At 43.4% G+C, this 19,362-nt stretch overlaps 1 protein-coding gene across 1 annotated transcript; it reads right to left on the bottom strand.

Moving 5' to 3' along the window:
• Window positions 1-618: 618 nt before the first annotated feature.
• Window positions 619-19,250, bottom strand: nckipsd (NCK interacting protein with SH3 domain). Its single transcript, XM_084316532.1, has 13 exons — window positions 18,633-19,250; window positions 16,684-16,796; window positions 16,352-16,553; window positions 12,762-12,837; window positions 11,737-12,506; window positions 10,349-10,519; window positions 9,339-9,425; window positions 8,597-8,735; window positions 7,687-7,767; window positions 5,532-5,660; window positions 4,702-4,791; window positions 4,385-4,557; window positions 619-1,351 (listed from the first exon to the last, which is right to left on the bottom strand). The coding sequence occupies exons 1-13, from the start codon at window positions 18,801-18,803 to the stop codon at window positions 1,124-1,126; spliced, it is 2,430 nt and encodes an 809-aa protein (XP_084172658.1). The 5' UTR covers window positions 18,804-19,250; the 3' UTR covers window positions 619-1,123.
• Between the last annotated feature and the right edge of the window lie 112 nt (window positions 19,251-19,362).

Genomic DNA, 19,362 nt, shown 5'->3' with positions numbered 1-19,362 from the left:
ATACAATAAAAAAAACAAAAAATACTTCAGGTCAACTCACTTAACCAGGAAGTAATCAGAGAATAAATCTGTAATCACTAAACTGACTTTCAACTTGTATTAATCAGTATCTAATTACTTTTTCATATGCAATTGCTCAGTTAATAAGCCAAGGTGACATACGTCACAAAAAATTAGGACAAAAAGTACAACACTAGGTCAGTTAAGAGTCAGTTGTATAAGTATAAAGGAGACTCACTATGTAGCTGCTTTGTCATTTAATTAAACATAGTTATTAAGCTCAAAGCTTAAATCCTTTTGACTACTGGATCAGAATGTACTGTTTCTCTGTATTAGGTTAGATATGTTTATCCCCCCCCCCCCCCCCCCAGTGCCAGTTATTATTGAAAAAAATTGTGAAAGAGTGAATGAGATGATTAGCTTGAAAGAAGAATACAGTACTTAAAAGAGAACCCCGGCTCTCAGTAACACAGTACTTTAAAAGAGAAACCTCTCCCAGTAACGCAGTAGTTTGGTCCCTTTTAAAAAAGGGAGCACATCAAGTGTCCTACTTCCTCCTGGAGCAATGGCTGAAAAAAAAAAAAAAAAAAAAAAATGTCTTTCCATTCTAATTATTACTCTATTCCACATGCACAAAAAAAAAGAAAAACCTCACTTTTATTTATTATTATTATTATTATTATTATTATTATTATTATTATTATTATTATTATTATTATTATTATTATTATTATTATTATTTTTAATCAGAGCCACTTCAAAGGCTTTGAGATGGGAAAGAATGTGTGAAATAGCTAAATTAATTAATTAATGAATTAGTTATGTATTGTATTATTATTATGATTATTATCAATAATAATCTAAATAAAAATAATACAATTTCTAAATATTTAAACTAATATTTTAGCCCAGTATGAGGCATGAGCTTCAGGCATGAGTCCAGGAGATCACACTTTAAAACCAAATTATTTCGTCTCCGTACCGATTTGGCACAGACAACCAGGTGTCCTATTTCTTTAGTGTCAGTACAGCTTAATTGTACCATCCCTCTCCATACAAAAAGTGGGAACAGACTATGGCATGAGGGCATAATGATACGGCTACGTTTACGATTGTTTTTCTTTTAGTCCTTGTTGTCGCAGATTTGAGGGAACTCCTTGCAGATCTCTTGGACGATCAGTTTGTCCATCTGCTTGGCCGTGGCCCCACCCTCCTCCTCCTCCACCACATCCTCCTCCTCCCGCAGGATCCTCTGCAGCGCCCCCTGCAGGTCGGGCAGACGATGCCGGTGCTCCAGGTAGTCTGTCGAGCGCATGATGGAGTGCATGAGCGAGAGATACTCCATCCTCAGCTGCCCCAAGAGACGTGGAAGAGGGGAGGAAGAAACAAATCATGATCCGCTCTGTGGCAACTTTTTAATCCTTATTTTTTCTAATCACTTTTAGTAATCACTCCACACATAAAAAATAATTATAAAGCCGGTTTAGTATGCCTGTAATCTAAAGCATGTGGCGCAAATTCATTTGGTTCGAGAGTTATTGAGTTACAGAGTTGGAATGTGTGATGGCATTATCATGTCATATTTCAGGAAATATTAAAGTGCAACCTCCACGTTGTATTTTTGTTCAATAAACAATGTGGACTAGGCCAACAGTGACTTTCATGAAGAATTGTAAAAAAAAGTATTGAAATTGACCCAGTTTTAGCGTTTTTATCAAAACATTTTGTCTGCCCAACACAATCAACATGCACTTGCATATTTTAATCAATGGTTTATAACGTGCACGTGTAATGTCGTCACAACAGGTATTGGTCACCAGGGGTATCACCAGGGGGCGCTGAGAGTCACACAGCTAGTGGCAGGCAGAGAGCCTTGCTACCATAGATATATGCTTGCTACTACTAGCCGAATGAAAATGTATCTGTTTCACCTAACACTATTGCTCCGTGATTATAGCCATCCATCCATCTCTAAAGCTAACCACTATTTGTAAAAGCCACAACCACGTTACCATATTTGTAATAATGTAAATCATTGTGTCGTTGTACACAGTGTTTATAACGTTAGTAGCTAACATAGCTTAGCTTGGTAGCTATTGTGCTAACAACATATCCCGACATCCGGCTTGCTGGCCGGCATGAACGGCCGACCCAAAATGGTTCTCTCCTCTCTGTACACCCCGTCCCCACGGGTGCTCTGCCGGGGGGCCCATGGACGCGACGGCGGCGGCAGCCGCAGGGCGCCCGAGCCCGCAAAGGCTAGTGTTACACGATAGCTATGAGCTAACTAGCGCTGCGGGCTCCGGCGCCGTGTTGTAGAGTCCACAAGCTTCACTCGGTGCATCAGTCACGAAAGGGGCTATGATGAGCTTGGCAAGCCAGAGTAAAACACAGTTTTCATTCAATCAATCAATAACAACATTAACCAGACTCTCGTTGTGTCTATTATGCTAACGCTAACGTTACCTCATTGTGTCTATTCTACACAGATAGCCTCTCGTGTCTATCTGCTAACGTTAGCATTAGGCTAACTAACGTTACGTCCCTAACCCCCAACAACAAGCGTAACTAATCAGCGATCTTTTTGTCAGACTAAACTCTCCGCTCGGTGGCAAATTGTGTTGATGTCGGTTTTGTTTCATCAATAAATGAGGCAGAATACACAGTGACTGTATCCTTTTTTATTGCACTCGTTTCTTGCTGCAAACACACAAAAGATATCCTACGCGAGACATTAAAGATGGCGGCGCGGACATTCTGTTTTCGTTCAGACTCCCCAAACAGTGACGTCACGCGTCTCTCTTCTGACCAATCAGTGGTCTGCAGTTTTTCACGTGTCATTTCTGGAGCTCTCATGCTGATCACCAGCAGCCCCGCCTCCCCACACGGAGACAAACTGAGTACTTTATTTTAGTGGAAAAGCAACATTAGATTCGGCTCATTAATATGCAAGCCACACCTGTTGTGACGTCGGCGTTTTGATAAGCTTTTTTGATTCGCGCGTGCATGTTATTCGTGCGTGGACCTTTTTAACTCTTTCAGAGTGGCATTTCCGGTGTCAAATGGAAATAAATAAATAATGAAATTATATACCAATGATGTAAACTACCCATAATTGATCAGTAGGGTTTAACCTAGAGGTTGGCCTTTAAAGCTACTACAAGGAGAATTTTCAACAATATGTCATGTCGTATATATCATTGTAAAAATTGTTTGTAATTGCCAATTGTTCCCGCCCCCGGCATCATCCCACATGGGATTTGTTTTGAAGAAGCTACGAGAGGGTAAACGGCTGCCTTCTAACTGTGAATGTGGAGTTATTTTTGTTGATGAAGCAAGTTTAGTGTGGAAAGGCTTCCTTTGTGCCGCAATGCTGTTCTGCAGAACTCTGGACCTGACAGCACACAACATTACCGGTAATTAGGGATGGGTACCTTTCACATTTGAACCGATACCGGTACCGGTACCTGTGAATCGATACCGGTACCCAACGGTACCTTTTTTCTGTACTTTAGTCTCAAGAAATTTAATTTACCTACCTCAGTCGTAAAAAAAAAATCCAAACTTCAAATAACTACAATTTCGACAGTTTTCGGCTCGTCATTGCTCCGACTGCTTTGTTGTTGAATCAAGTCAAATCCTAGGTAAGCATATATTGTGCGTGTGAACGTTGACATGAAAAAAAAAAAAAAAAAAAAAAAAAATCTCACTTGATTCGATACTCGGTAGTACCGACGTGTTTCGGTTCGGTACCTCAAAAGTACCGAATTCGGTACCCATCCCTACCGGTAATACAAAATAAAGGCTAAGAATGGACTTAATTCTCATTGGTCTCGTCGTGTTTCTGCGGTAATCCTGCCAAGGTATAGTGATGTTGACTTGAAATCTTTAAATACACCTTAGTGAAATGATGAAAATGAAAGAAAATATGATGGCCATCTGGGTAGTTTTGTAATATAGGTGTAATAAATTAGCTTTATTTTTTTAAGGCACCAGACCGGTTGATATAAAAGTAGGGATACACTGAAACCGATAGCAGATATTGGGCAGATACCGGGCTTAAACAGTATCAATACCAGATAATTTCCCCAATACTTAAAGCCCGATACCAAGAGCCATGTGTACCATGTCAGAAACAAAAGCAAAGCCTTTTTTCTGCAGTCTTGACACATAGAAAGATGTTCGCTTTCTCTAATGGAGAAAATGGTTTTAAATCTCGATCATCTTTGTCCAATGACCCCAGACTAAGGGCGAGTAATGCGCTTGGTAGCAGACGATACTTAACTAGTTTAGTACTCAGAATCGGTACGTATAGAGTGGGTGCATCCCGATATAGAAGGGTCCGTTACAGGCGGTGTGAGCAGGGAACAGGCGGATCACTCACCTTGTCTCCGGGTGAAAGGTCAGATATTTGCCGGACGGCGATGTCGATCATCACCATCATGTCGGTGCGGTAGAAGATGTCGGCGGAGTCTCGGCTGGCGAAGACGTCCTGCAGAAACTTAAGTATGGCGTGTGGCGCGGGCGGGGTGTGTTTGAAGACACACACAGGGTCATCTGGAGAGGGGAGGGACAAAGACGTCATTCAAACTAAGCACCATGAAGAGTAGACAGTGAAAGGTGAGCGAGGCCTGAGGTTGATGGAAAAAATACAGATGCAACAAGCATGAAATATGAAGCAAAGAAACAGAAGAGTCTCACCGCCTCGGTTTAGAAGCAGAAGTACTTTCTCTGAAAGGATCTTAAAGTTTTTCTTGATCACTTCCTGCATGATGACGTTTGTGCTGGGCACTGAGAGAGAGACGACAAGGACACAACGAATGAACAAACACTCACATCACATGGCCGCACATACGCACAGGGCCAGACCCCGGAGGGATGGCCCAATACAAGAAGACACTGTCAGTTACTGACAGTTACGAGGCTGACTGACTCCTCATTGTTGAAACACACATGTGGGAGTCTTGCACTGGCATGTATCTTGATACAGCTTAACTGGGCTTGCCTAGGCTTGTTATCATAACAGTTTAATAATATCTGAAATTTAAAAACTGCTACTAAGGAATCTACCTTGCCTATACTACTACCTACTATGCACTCAAGACTGTAGCACTCAAGTTAGACATTTTGACAAAAAAGTTTACCTAAATCCGATCCAATATAATTGCAGTATAAAGAACTTGAGATGAACATTGGATGAAAGAATACCATTTTGAATCAAGTAGCACAATGACAATTCAATTACAAGGAGAGAAGAAAAAGACATAAAAATATATATCACATCACATTGTTACACCATCAAAAAACCAAGAGGAATATGTGTGATGTGATATTTGTCCACATGGCACCATCACTAGCCACTATCCAGTCCTAGTGATGTGTTCCTCCTCCAATGGGGGCCCCTGATGTAAACAAGATGAAAGTCTTTCTCTGGTCTGCATCCCCTTAACAATTGTGTGTATTGAGCTGTACTGTATTGTACCCATTCTGCAATCTGTTAATAAAGTTTTCAATCAATTCAATTCAATCACCGGTGAGGTGCAGGTTGAAGGCCAGGAGGAGGTTCAGGAAGAGGTCGGGGAGCTGCTCTGTGGGGTCAGAGGGAAGACCATCCTCCACCACCTCCAGGAGGAACTGAACAAACTCTGCATTCAAGTGTTCTGAGAGCAGAGAGCAGAGAGATAGAGAGAGCAGAGAGAGAGCAGAGACAGAGAGAGACAGAAGAGACAGAGAGAGCAGAGAGAGACAGAGAGCAGTGAGAGCAGAGAGAGAGAGCAGAGAGACAGGAGAGCAGAGAGAGCAGAGAGACAGAGAGAGACAGAAGAGAGCAGAGAGACCAGAGAGACAGAGAGAGACAGAGAGCAGTGAGAGCAGAGAGAGAGAGCAGAGACAGAGAGACAGGAGAGCAGAGAGATAGAGAGCAGAGACAGAGAGAGACAGAAGAGAGCAGAGAGACCAGAGAGCAGAGAGACAGGAGAGCAGAGAGACAGAGAGAGCAGGGAGACAGAGAGCAGCAGAGAGAGAAAGAGACAGAGAGGAGCAGAGAGAGAGAGAGCAGAAGAGACAGAGAGCAGAGACAGGGAGAAAGAGACAGAGAGAGCAGAGACAGAGAGAAAGAAACAGAGAGAGACAGAGCAGAGAGAGCAGAGACAGAGAGAGCAGAAAGAGAGAGAGCAGAAAGAGAGAGAGCAGCAGAGCAGAGGAGACAGAAAGAGACAGAGAGAAACACAGAGAGCAGAGAGCAGAGAGACAGAGAGCAGAGCAATGAGCCCTTCATGTTACAATAGTTGCTGGTTGTATTTTCAAACCAAACTTTTAATGGTGTCTCTCAAATCAACATGCTGTACTGTTAATGTTCATGTCAACTCAACAAGAACAAGAGTCGCACTAGAGGACCTTTCGGCATAAAAGACGTTCTTCTGACTGGATTTGGCAAAAGATTGAATTATCAACAAGAAGAGGACATGATGACTATTGGTGATGAGGTACACAGCACTTACAAATGGTAAATATAAATACATAGTATTTCTACATCTACTGTTACGTTATGATTAAAGCAGTGTTGTTCGCTATGTGGCAGTCAACCTCATATTGTACTGAAAATGCCAGTTCTTGTTTCTTAATTGTGCACTGTTGAGTCTGAGCCCGAAACACAAACATGTCATTACCTGCAATGCCCCTGTATATTATTGTGTATTTGACAAATAAAGAACTTGAACTTGAACATAGACCTTGTACGTGTTGTTGTCATTTTGACAAAGAAATGCAAGGCTCTATTTTGTGTGCACGGTGGTAGAGTATATTTAAGCAAGCATCAGTGAAGAGCTCGACCCCATTGACTTTGCACTGGTTTGTGGCTAAAATCTGAACTATCCCTTTAATATCTATAGATTCAGCACGGCTGAAGGGGGCAGGTACTCGCTCCCTGCTGTTACTTGGAATAGTCACTGTTCCTCTGAAAATGCAAATCATTTAAAAATTGCGTCAAAAGATACATTTGGGGGAAAATCTTTGTAAATCCCTATGTAATCTGTTTTGATGTGGCTGAGTCTATGGTCCAGTGTTGTGTGTATGTACAGTGATTTCCTTTTTGTCTGTCCTGTTCTGTAACAGAACCACAGTGGAAGGAAGTCTATATCCTCAAATGTTTTGTGCCATGGCTTCATCCTGTGCTGAGCAAAAAGGGTCAAATTGATAAGATTTTCATGTCACGTGTAGTAGCCAGTAGGGTTGCCATGGTGATGTGGAATTTCCCATGACTAATAAACTCATGATCCCATCCCATGAAACCATCAGATCCTCCACGCATTCCTCGCAGGAATGAGTATTATAGGCTCTGCGCTGGCATGGCTGTCATCCTACCTTGACAACCACTCCTACCAAGTATGATGGAGAGGTACCCTGTCCTTGGACCCTTCTCTCTACACCAAATCTCATTATCACGTCTCATCCTTCTCATATCACTGCTATGCTGATGACACTCCACTCTTCCTCTCCTTTCCTCCCTCAGATAATCCAAGTCTCTGAGCGGATCTCGGCCTGCATTTCCGCCCTGGATTTCCGCCTGGATGACGACCAATCACCTCAAACTGAACCTAAGCAAAACAGAGCCACTTCTAAAACTATGATTGAGCCTTTAGTGCTTTCATTGCAGTGTCATGTAACGTATGAGAACCCCCTCCCTACCATAGTGATGATACGGCACCTGCTCCCCCATTGAGAATATCATGGTCAGCACCAAGGCCGTGTAACACATCTTCTGGTGTTCTGAAGAGAGAACATAAATACATAACAAGTGGGAATAAATGGTACATAATAGTGGGTAGTATTTGGACATGTTTTGTGTGTGAAAGGTGAGTGAGGTAGATGGGAATGTGCAGTTATAAAAAAGAGGATACATGGAGAGAAAGAGAGAGTAGAGTGAGAGTAGGGCGAAAGAGAGTGAGTGAGAGTGAGAGAGTAGGGGGAAAGAGAGCGAGTGTGAGAGAGAGAGAGAGAGAGAGAGAGTAGAGGGGAAGAGAGTGAGTGGGAGTAGCTGGAGCGAGAATGTGAGACAGAGTAGGGGAGAGAGTGAGTGAGAGAGTAGAGAGAGAGAGTGAGAGAGTAGAAAATAGGGATCGACAAAAGTGATCACACTTTTCTTCTAATCCAAATTGATTAACTGAAATACTAACTTATACATTGCTTATTTTTCTTTTTAGCCAAGGGTGAACAGGGAAATATCTTTTATGATACATAATAGTGAGAAATACTTGGAGATTGTGTTGTGAAAGGTGAGGTAGATGGGAACACATGGAATTGTGAAAGAATCTGAATCAGGTTTATTCTGCGCATGAAACAAAGAATTTGGCTCAGTGGATTGTTCATATAGGACAAGAGAAAGAACAAAACATTATACACATCCAGAATAATATTAAAAACAAGTACGATGTTTCTTGTAAAAGTATTAGGAAAGTATTCAAAATATTTGAGGTATTGTGCAAAGACAGTGGGGTGAAAAGAAAAGGAATCCATTATTTCTTAATGAATTTAGTCGTTATCTCTTCTATTTGATTAATATTAAAGAGAGAGTAGAAACTGAGGAGGCGCCCCTCACCCTGCTTGTCAGTCTGGAGGTCCCGGGCCAGCTCCATGGGCAGGATGGAGTTGAGCAGGGTGGAGATGAGGGCCGCGTCCAGGCTACACATGGCCCCAAACACCTTGAGCAACAGCAGGCGCAAGGAAACACGATGCTCCTGCAGTCACACAGCAAACGCATGAACAAACTGGATTCAACCAGGATGGAACCATCACCAACAGAGTAAACCAATCAAGATAGCGTTGAAGTTATTTCTGCAATTCACCTGGTTGGGATTCTTTATTGCCTATATGTATTGTAATGTATAATATGATAGGACATACAGACCCTCATCTGCACCTTTGTTTACATTTTATTTTATTTATTTTTCTCATATCTTTATATTCAGATCTAATTTTATTTCCTATGTCTTTCTACCATTACCCTGCCCATACCTGTACCCCCCCCCCCCCCCCCCATGCTGCTATGCCCACATTTCCCTAAGGGAAAAATTATTATTCTGCCACAAAAAGGTTGTACTACCCAACCTAATGAATGAGAATGGATGTTATATAACGAGATAGTAAACATACATTTATTGTTACATTTTTAATTGATTGAATTGATCCCAACGCTGCAACACACACACACACACACACACACACACACACACACACAAAAGTCATACTATAAAACCACTGCAGTTCTGGAATATTTTGAAAAGTATGTCCCAGACAGTCTTGATATGATCCGACGTTAAACACAACATGAAGTCTCTTACCATCTGATAGTACGACACTAGCGACAGGACCGGCTCAGAGTGGTTGACCTTACACATCCTCTTACACACCTCAGGTTCTGCATCCGTCTGCGGACATAAACTCACACCATCAAACAACGACGACACGATAGCAATTCATTATTGTGAACTGAACCCGAGACACAGAACCATATAAGTCTGTTTTGAAATGTTTTGGACAGCTTGTGTATTTGCAGTTGTAAAGTCAATCCAAATCACTTGGAGTATGAATCTGACGCATCACCTGAAATTGATCCAACTGTCTTTAAAGCCACTACATGGAGCATTTTCAACAATAATACATGATATCAACCAGAGGCAAATACATATACATATCATTGTCAGATTAGTTGTGATACCTTGCTATAAATATAGTAAACAAATGAGACCATTACCGAAACAATTGGTAGCCTAGTCCTCATGGTAATACCACATTTCCATTTCCCATACACCCTGTAGCTTGCTGCATAGGAGACCCATCTCCTCAAATATCTTTCATTCTCAACATTATCCTAAATTATCTTTCATTCTCAACAGTCTTGTCAATTATCTTTCATTCTCAACAATCTCCTCAATTATCTTTCATTCTCAACAGTCTCGTCTATTATCTTTCATTCTCAACAATCTCCTCAATTATCTTTCATTCTCAACAATCTCCTCAAGTATCTTTCAATCTCAACGGTCTCAACATGTTTCTGCAGTAATCCTGCTAAGGTACAGACTTTGAATTTACAATGACATATTGATATCAAAATCTCAGTAGCGGTGCCTTTAACTATAATGATACACAACATTCCAACTTGTTTAGATAGTTAAGTTTGAAGACATTGTTGCTCTGAAGACTTAAACTGGACTTCTGTATATGGTTCTTTGTCTCAAGGTATTCAATTTGTTTTCAGCTGTTTTGGTCTTCCATCAGTCAAGAGAAAATGCCTGGCAATAAACATCTAACAGTGAAGTCACAAAACAGTGCATTATTTATTATGACATACTAATATCTTTAGCAGCTCCTCCAGGTAACATGCGATCAGGGCGTGGTCTTCATGAAGGGCCCAGCTGCGCTGCTGCGAGTCGTCACGGTGACGGGCGAGGTCACCGAAGATCACCTCCAGTCGCTGTTCGTCATGACACACCTGTCCCTGCGGCAGCGCCGAGCTGAAGTCCTACAGACATCAGAACACCTCAGTAGTTAATCTCATCAGTGTCAGTGAGCCAATAAGCATGTTTGTTTCAAGATATGTTCTGTTCAACCACAATCCAAAATGTAACAAAGCCTCCGATTGGCTCACACAGGCAGCACATAACTCCTAACACGCCCCTTTCCAGTTTAAGCCTCAAAAACAACGAGGGGGAGGAACTAATTAATGAAGCAGTTCATACTGTAGGTGCTACAGAAGGAATTAACCCAATTAATTCAATATATATTTACATTCTCACAATAATGTACTTAAAAGAACACGCCACCATTTTGGGAAATTTGCTTATCGTCTTCTCCAGAGAGAGGCAAGAAGATAGATACCAGTTTCCTCTCTGTGCGTTCAGTAGAAAGCTATCTGGCTGCATGTCAGCCTAGCTTAGCACAATGAATGGAAGCGGACATGGCCGGTTATGAATGAATGAATGAATGAATGAATGAAAACTTTATTAACAATCTAGGCATTAGCCTAGGCATTGTCCAACTAACACGTCTCCCGAAGGCAAACCGGCCATGTCCGCTTCCATTCATTGTGCTAAGCTAGGCTAACGTCAGATAGCTTTCTACTGAACGAGAGGAAACTGGTATCTATCTTCTAGTCTCTCCCTGGAGAAGACGGTAAGGTAAGCTAATTTCCCCACATGTTGGCGTGTTCCTTTAAGTTTCTTTCGGTATATATAAAAATGCTTTCTCTCGAAACATCTCGCTAGTCCGGCAAACACCCTCCATTTTTTCTTTTTTTTTTATTATCTTTCTTCCCCTCCTTTTTCCCGATTTTTCTCCCATCCCACCCTTCCTGGTTGTTGCGTACTTTCCCCTACTGTTGGTCCGGGAGACCGGAGACTGTCACATGCTTTCCTCCGACGCATGTGCAGCCTGGGGCAGGCCAACCTGGCCACGCAGGTTCTCACCGGGGAGAGTGTAGCGTGTGGGAGGCCACACTATCTCTCCTCAGTTCCAACCCTCGCTGAGCAGGCGCCCCGACCGAACTGTAGGGGTCGCTGTCCACAACGCCCAGGACCCACCCTTCAGCTTTCCCACCCCCTGATACAGCCAATTGTATCAGTGTGAGAGGCCAGCCAAGCTGATAGCAACGCCGGGAGCTGGATTCGAACAGGCGCACCCTCCATTTTCTGAGAGTCAGCAAGGTTCCGCTAACAGCCATTGGATAGAATGAACTCTGACCTTGCTCTGGACCAGTGAGAGGAGGACCTTCTCCAGCGTGGCGGACGCCTGAGGCAGGGTGAGCTGCAGGTGGCCCACGACCACGCCGACGGCCACGCGCGACAACTCGTAACTCAGGCCCGTGTTCTTCCGTACCAACTCGATCAGCTCGGCCCCGATCGTCATGGGAACGGGCTCTGAGGTAGTGGGGCTCCCGGGGGGCGGGCTCTCTGCGATGGAGGGCGGGGCCACGGGCCAGTCGCCCTCGGGCAGCGAGGGAGGGGTGGGCTGCGGGGGCTGCGGCGCTGGGCTCTTCCTGGACGGTGCCGGGTGGGGAGACGAGTCGGCGGGAGGGGAGGCGGAGGGAAGTGGGGAGACAGCGGTGGGGGAGGCGGAGGGAAGTGGGGAGACAGCGGTGGGGGAGGCGGAGGGAAGGGGGGAGACAGCGGAAGGGGAGGTGGAGGGAAGGGGGAAGACAGCGGAAATGGAAGCGGCGGGAGGAGGGGGGGAGACAGCGGAAGGGGAGGCAGCGGGAGGAGGGGGGGAGGCAGCGGAAGGGGAGGCGGCGGGAGGAGGGGGGGAGGCGGCGGGCGACTCGCCCGCAGGAAGTGGGGGGGGCTTGGCTCGGCTCGGCACGGGGGGAGGGGGGGTGCTGCCGGCGACGCTAGGCAGGCTGACGTCAGAGGAGACCAGAGAGTGGGAGGAGCCCGAGTCCAGGGAGGCGGTGCTGACAGAGAGGGAGGGGATGGGGGACGGGGGGACAGAAGACACCCGGGAGGGGACATCCGGTTCTGCAGGGAGAGGATGTGCAGAGAGGGAGAAATAGTTATAGAGGAGGCTCTCCGGTGTCAGTCGGCTAATGAACAGGAATGACACTCGACTAAGAATAGAGCGTGGCTGCTAAGCCTCTGGCGGCACATGAGCAAAGGAAGTAAGAATGTCGCGCTTAACGTGTGACACGGTAACACATAAGACGTTGTGAACGAGGAGGGGAGGAATAGACGTGACGACAAGTCTGTCTGACAAGAGCGGGGAGGAGCTCTGACCTGGGCGTCGGCTGGCACGCTGCTTCTCCGGCGGGGGCGGGGTGATGGGGGCGGCGCGGCGGGGCTGAGGAGGCACCTGTGGGAAAAAGAGAGAGGTGATTGAAGCTGAAATGCATTATTAAAGGGGTATTTCACCGATTCATCGCTCTGTTGTGAGGAGGATATAAAACGTAATGGCGACAAGGTCCGTGTCTCAAGAGCTCGACTGCATCGGTCCCCCGAAAAACACGACTATTTCTTTAACTTTCCTCGAGTCCGGGGCCTCGAGTGAGGAAGCGGTGTCTGCATTTCACTAGAGGTCAGCTCACCGGAATTCTTTCGCGGGGGGGGGGGGGGATGCGGCCGAGCTCTCGAAGCGCAGAACACGTTACAGTGTTTCCCACAGGATTTTGTGAGACTGTGGTGGGTGAACCTAGGCCCCTCTAGGGGGGTGCCCCCCGGAACTTTCTTTGTTTGTTTGTACATTTTAAAGTTAAATGCATCAATCTGGTGCACTTTGAGAGCAAAATAAAGAGGCTAGATCTATGATGAACTTTGTGCTCAAAACACAAAATCAACTAGAGCAGTGCTTCCCAATCCTCTCCTCGAAGCACCCCAGCCGTTCAATGTATTTGTTAAATTCCACCACCAAAGTGGTTACCTGTGTGGAACTGGTTTATTTTTTATAAAATAAAAAGATATACTGGATTACTATTACGACTACTACCACTGCCAATACTACCGATACATCCCTATTGGCAAACTTTATATTAAAAAAAATAAAAAATAAAAATAAAATAATATATATATATTTTTTTAATTAATTTTAATTTTTTGGTTCATTATAACTGTGGCGGGACAAATTAGACGGGCGGGCCGCCACAGTCTAGGTAATTAATGGGAAACACTGTGTTATATATACACGTTATTATATTGTGATATATTGCGATTTATTACCTTTTTTCAACTGCAAATGATGTCCCTAACGGAAATTTTGGCAACAACTCTGATAAAAAAAAATATATATACACAACATCTGCTTTATCTAACAAGGTTTTCAGTCTGTTCACCTCACTCCAATAATTTTTATTGCAGCAAAATGGGATTGTCAAGCATATCGATACTTGGCGTCAGTGTATGGATACAATATCGGCATGCAAAATATTGCGATATTCTGCCATATCTCTCTTTTCCCCACCTCTAGTGTTGGTAACTTTTATGTCCAATTATTACATGTCCTCCTTATTACAGAATGATAGGATTCAGGTTAGAAATTGGCCTCTTTTAAAGGAAAACAATCCAGTTGTTGCTGAATTGTTGTTTTCTTTGTCCAGCTTACAATGACTTTCTATTTATCCCTGATAACTTTAGTTCCATCCACTGCCAGACATTTAGAATATACATTTGAATTTAAATAGTTCCCAAATGCTCAGAAATACACACATAAACCACACTTTAAAGACTTAAAATTATATTAAAAAACTGAAATATTGTTAAACTGTACCTTAAACATTATGATAATAGCAGTAGCCATACCATACCACCAGTTAAACTGTACCTCAAACATTATGCTAATAATAGCAGTAGCCATACCATACCACCATTTAACCTGCATCTTAAACATTATGCTAATAGCAGTAGCCATACCATAACTACATTTAACCTGTATCTTAAACATTATGCTAATAGCAGTAGCCATACCATATGACAATTTAACCTGTATCTTAAACATTATGCTAATAGCAGTAGCCATACCATACCACTATTTAACCTGTATCTTAAACATTATGCTAATAGCAGTAGCCATACCATACCACCAGTTAAACTGTACCTTAAACATTATGCTAATAGCAGTAGCCATACCATACCAATATTTAACCTGTATCTTAAACATTATGCTAATAGCAGTAGCCATACCACCAGTTATACTGCACCTTAAACATTATGCTAATAGCAGTAGCCATACCATACCACCAGTTAAACTGTACCTTAAACATTATGCTAATAGCAGTAGCCATACCATACCACCAGTTAAACTGTACCTCAAACATTATGCTAATAGCAGTAGCCACACAATACCACCATATAACCTGTATCTTAAACATTATGCTAATAGCAGTAGCCATACCATATGACCATTTAACCTGTATCTTAAACATTATGCTAATATCAGTAGCCATACCATACCACTATTTAACCTGTATCTTAAACATTATGCTAATAGCAGTAGCCATACCATACCACCAGTTAAACTGTACCTTAAACATTATGCTAATAGCAGTAGCCATACCATACCACCATGTAGCCTGTATCTTAAACATTATGCTAATAGCAGTAGCCATACCATACCACCAGGCACCAGTTAAACTGTACCTTAAACATTATGCTAATAGCAGTAGCCATACCACCAGTTAAACAGAGAAATAAACGAGACCTAGGGAAGAGAACGAGAGGAGAATCATTGATACAGTTTTATATTTCAATACACTGTATTGAAGGTAAATTTTTTTTTATCTTTGGTTCTGCATTGAGATGATTACACCCCAAGATCATTACACCCTAGATCTTTCCACCCCTAGATCATTTCCACTTCTAGATATTTCCACCCAGGGAACAAAATAAGTACCAGCCAACCGCCAATGGCTGGTAAAAAATCTGCCTGGCTGGTAGTTTTTAAAATCTACCAGCCAAATGGCTGGTAAGTCAAAAAGTTAAGTTTGTTCCCTGAGAGCAGAGCTACACAGCAGTGCGCCTATTTTGCGAGCCGAAATAAGTCTGTGGTTTTTTCTTCTTCTCACAACGGGTCAAATGCATCTAACATGCATTGCATCGTCGCCATTCCTTTATGCCCACATCGCCCGAAATGAACGTTATGTTAGCGTAAGCTAACAAGCTAATCCTGTTCAGCGGCAGAGCCATAGAGAACAGCAGACAGTGTGGACTGGGGAAAGGGAAATGGGGGGGGGGGGGCACTCTCCCTTTCTCTGTGTGTGTGCGTGCGTTTGGAAAGACGATGAAGTCACTAGCCAGGACTCAGGAGAGGAGTATATTGTAGTAAACTGAGGATTACTGAGGATGCACAGATAATGTTGATATTCAAATATAAAAAGGTTTTGAGAGGAGTGGAAGTTTGAAGACAGACTAGACTACAATATGATGCGGGGGTGGTGAGTTGAAACAGTGTGTGTGTGTCCCGACCCCCACTTCTATGTTTCAATAAATTATTTGCATTTAAAACTATTAACGCTGACTCATTCCTTCAGTCCACTCAAAATTATGCTAATATTCCTTATGTTGTTTATGATATTAATTGAAAATAGCATATGAGAGTATTATATAGTAATAATAACACATGGCGATATACTAAAAAGCTATTTTTAATTTTTGGCTGGTAAAAAATCTGCCTGGCTGGTAGTTTTTAAAATCTACCAGCCAAATGGCTGGTAAGTCAAAAAGTTAATTTTGTTCCCTGTTTCCACCCATAGATCTTTCCACCCATAGATTTTCCTTTAGGGTGAAAAAAGAAGAAGGTATTAATCAATGAAATAGATAAGGTGCGAAGTGTGTGTGTATCTCTCTCTCTCCCTCTGTGTATTGTGTAAGTCTATTACCTGGTAAAACCCTTGTTCTCCTTGCATATTGTCCAGACTTCCTGATATAGGTACGCTACCCTGACGCCCATAGTCTCGGTTAAGGCCATTGGGAGTCTGACTGAGAGAGATCTCGCTGGTAGAAGTAGGAAGGCCTAGCTTGGGAGGGGCCGGCCCTGGGCTCCGTCGTGCGAGGGTCTCTTTTCTGTGATGGATCAACTTTCTAGAACACAACAACAAAAACAGCAACAGGAAGAATACTGAGAAGAGCTGGTAGCATGAGTCAACATCATTATCCAAATTATTTTGTGCGAAGATAGTGTTTGGTGTACTAGTTCAGAATGTGCACTCACTGTAAGACATCTCGCTGCTCCAGATTGTATTTGCCTCCATTTTTCATAGCCACATTATGGATGCCTTCGATTGCTCTGTCAATAGACTGCAACACTTCATCCTGCTCTGGGCCCTGGGATTGTCCAATAAGGTGAAAAAGAGGTAAATTAAACATTCTAAAACTTCAATTAATAGCCCTGGCTTTTATTTTCTTCAATCACTGAACTCACCCCACCTTTATTTGGGACAGGCATCTATATGAGACAGCCCTATAATTCCCTTTGCACAAAAATGGTACTCAGCAAACATGGGAAATATCCAATTGTTTATTTAAATAAGTATGAATATTGTATGACATGTACACATCAAAATGAAACAAGTATGAATATTACTTATATGACATGTACCAGCGTGTACACATCTAAATAAAACATAGAACTGGGTATTCATCTATGGATAATCCTATGGATTATTTCATTATTAACACTTCACTGCACCAGATCCCCAGTAGTGCACAGGAGAAGATGGCTGACAAGACTATCAGCTTGGATAGAGATAGTATAGGTTTTACAGTATTCATTAACGTGATGGCAGCATGAATAATTATGAAACTGGTCTGGGAACAAAACCAAACATGTTTGTGTTTATAGGGCATATATGAGACTCCAGGCAGAAGAAATTGGGACGGTTATCTAACAAAAAGCCAAAACCAAGGCCAGGCTTTTAAACAATGTATCACACCCTCTGTCCAGCATCACAACGTAGCACAATGGGACCCAATGTAACCAGTTGTGACCAGTTGCTAATTCGGTCAGACAGCATTAGTCTGGCATGCTTGGACTAGTTTACTGTCATGTCAACTCTAGGGTGCTCAATAAATGAATACAGTCTACGTATACTGGGCGGGCTAGAATGAGGAGGCCACAGTTAAATAAACTGTGGATTTGGGATGCTGCATTACAGGGAGACTTGTTGACAAGACTTGTATGGAACATGAGTACTGGATAGTGCAATTTGATTTGAATGAATCAGTAGTACTGCAGGATATGAGTGGACTGTCATTGGTTCTGTAGTGCAGTGGTTCTCAAAGTGTTGTCCGGGGACCCCCAGGGGTCCTTGGGGGGGGGGGGGGACTTTCTGTAATGAGTTGTATGTGTATGTATCAAGCATCCTTGACTTCCAGGGACAACGATGTAGAGATAAGTCATTGGCTTTTTCGTTCCTATCCTTGACAAAAGCAAATATGTGATGTAATGATCTGTATATGTTTTGTTGTCTAAATAAATACCTACCTACCTACCAGGGGGCCCCGAGCAAAATGGGGCAATGGTTAAATTTGACTTAAATATATTTTTTTCACTAGAGGTTAAAACAATGAGAGAATGTACAACACCGACTGTTCTGTTCGTGGGTTTCATTCCCCACCACCTACAACAAGACAGCTATGGGAATTCCATCTATGAAAGTCCATGAGACAAAATCGAATCAAACGGGGCGTCCACGGCCAATTCATATCAATGTGGGTGTCCTTGGCTTGACGTGTAAAAGTTTGACAACCACACTGCTCTAGTTGGACCTATACGCGCGTCCCGGCTGCGTGACACCGGGCAGATGCCACTCGACACTTTTTTGTCGCATTGAACGACCCCCCTGCAGTGTTGTCATATGTACCTAGCTGTCTGTCTGCCACGGGATGTTTACCAAGACTATCCCCCAAATGCATCTAATGCTCATTTCCACATAGTGCAGAGTCCTCCTGTGTGCGAAACACAATTGTATGTAACAAATTGAGCAGCTGCTAACGTCAGTATGGCCTGCTGATCAGAGCATTCGTGCATCGATCTGAGGGAGGAGCAGTCTCTCTAGTCTCGATTCCAACAATTCAGCTGCGCAACACACCCTCCACCACACTACCAAAACGCCTCCTATCGCTGAGGGGAAAGTAAAGTTGCTAAATTCCCGGCCCTACCTGAATTTTTTCGATATATGAAGCGGGGATGTAACCGGTCTCGCCCGAGCTGCAGCGCGATCCGAGCCACCAGTGTCTGTTGCTTCTCTCCAGGATTAGAAAGCTCTCCCCGGCAGCGAAGTGGATCGAGTTGGGCTCCGTGGATCGGAAGGCATAGAGAGACCGATACATACTTTCACTTTTTGTGTCCACTGCAAATGCCTCGAAATACACACACACACACACAGGCGTGTTGTAAGATAAACAGCTTCCTAATATAAGAGAGTCGCTCCGAAGAAGTGATCTATATAAACCTGTCACGGCATGGCCTGCTACTGTTTTCTATTTACACCGTCATGTCTAGGATGGTCCAACTTGCGATCTTGTCCGGTAAACAGACTGCAGGGGGCGCAGGTCCTGCAGAGGCAGCTCAGACCACGCCCCCCTAGACCATTTAATCAAAGATGGTAGATAATAAAAGATAACGCATTCACAAACCAGCGGAACACTTCCGGTATTTTGAGCTCATTGGAGAGAGCGGGGGGGGCGTGAAGTCAAGGCTCTTCTTCTTCTTCTTCTTCTTCTTCTTTAGAATTTCCGGCAGTAAGTCAAGGCTCTAATCAACATGCATTCCTTTTAGCCTCCCCGCGCTCTCTCCCCCCTCACGAGCTCCATGTAACGCGGAAGTGGGCGGGACCTTTACACTTGCGAGATCGCTGGCGTCCCAAAGTGGGAGGACAGTAAAGCCAGC

This window comes from Notolepis coatsorum (genome assembly GCF_963971535.1).
Source record: "Notolepis coatsorum genome assembly, chromosome: 6".
NCBI lineage: Eukaryota > Metazoa > Chordata > Actinopteri > Aulopiformes > Paralepididae > Notolepis > Notolepis coatsorum.
Note: the sequence above shows the minus strand (reverse complement) of the source record. Positions and strands in the feature narration are given on the sequence as shown.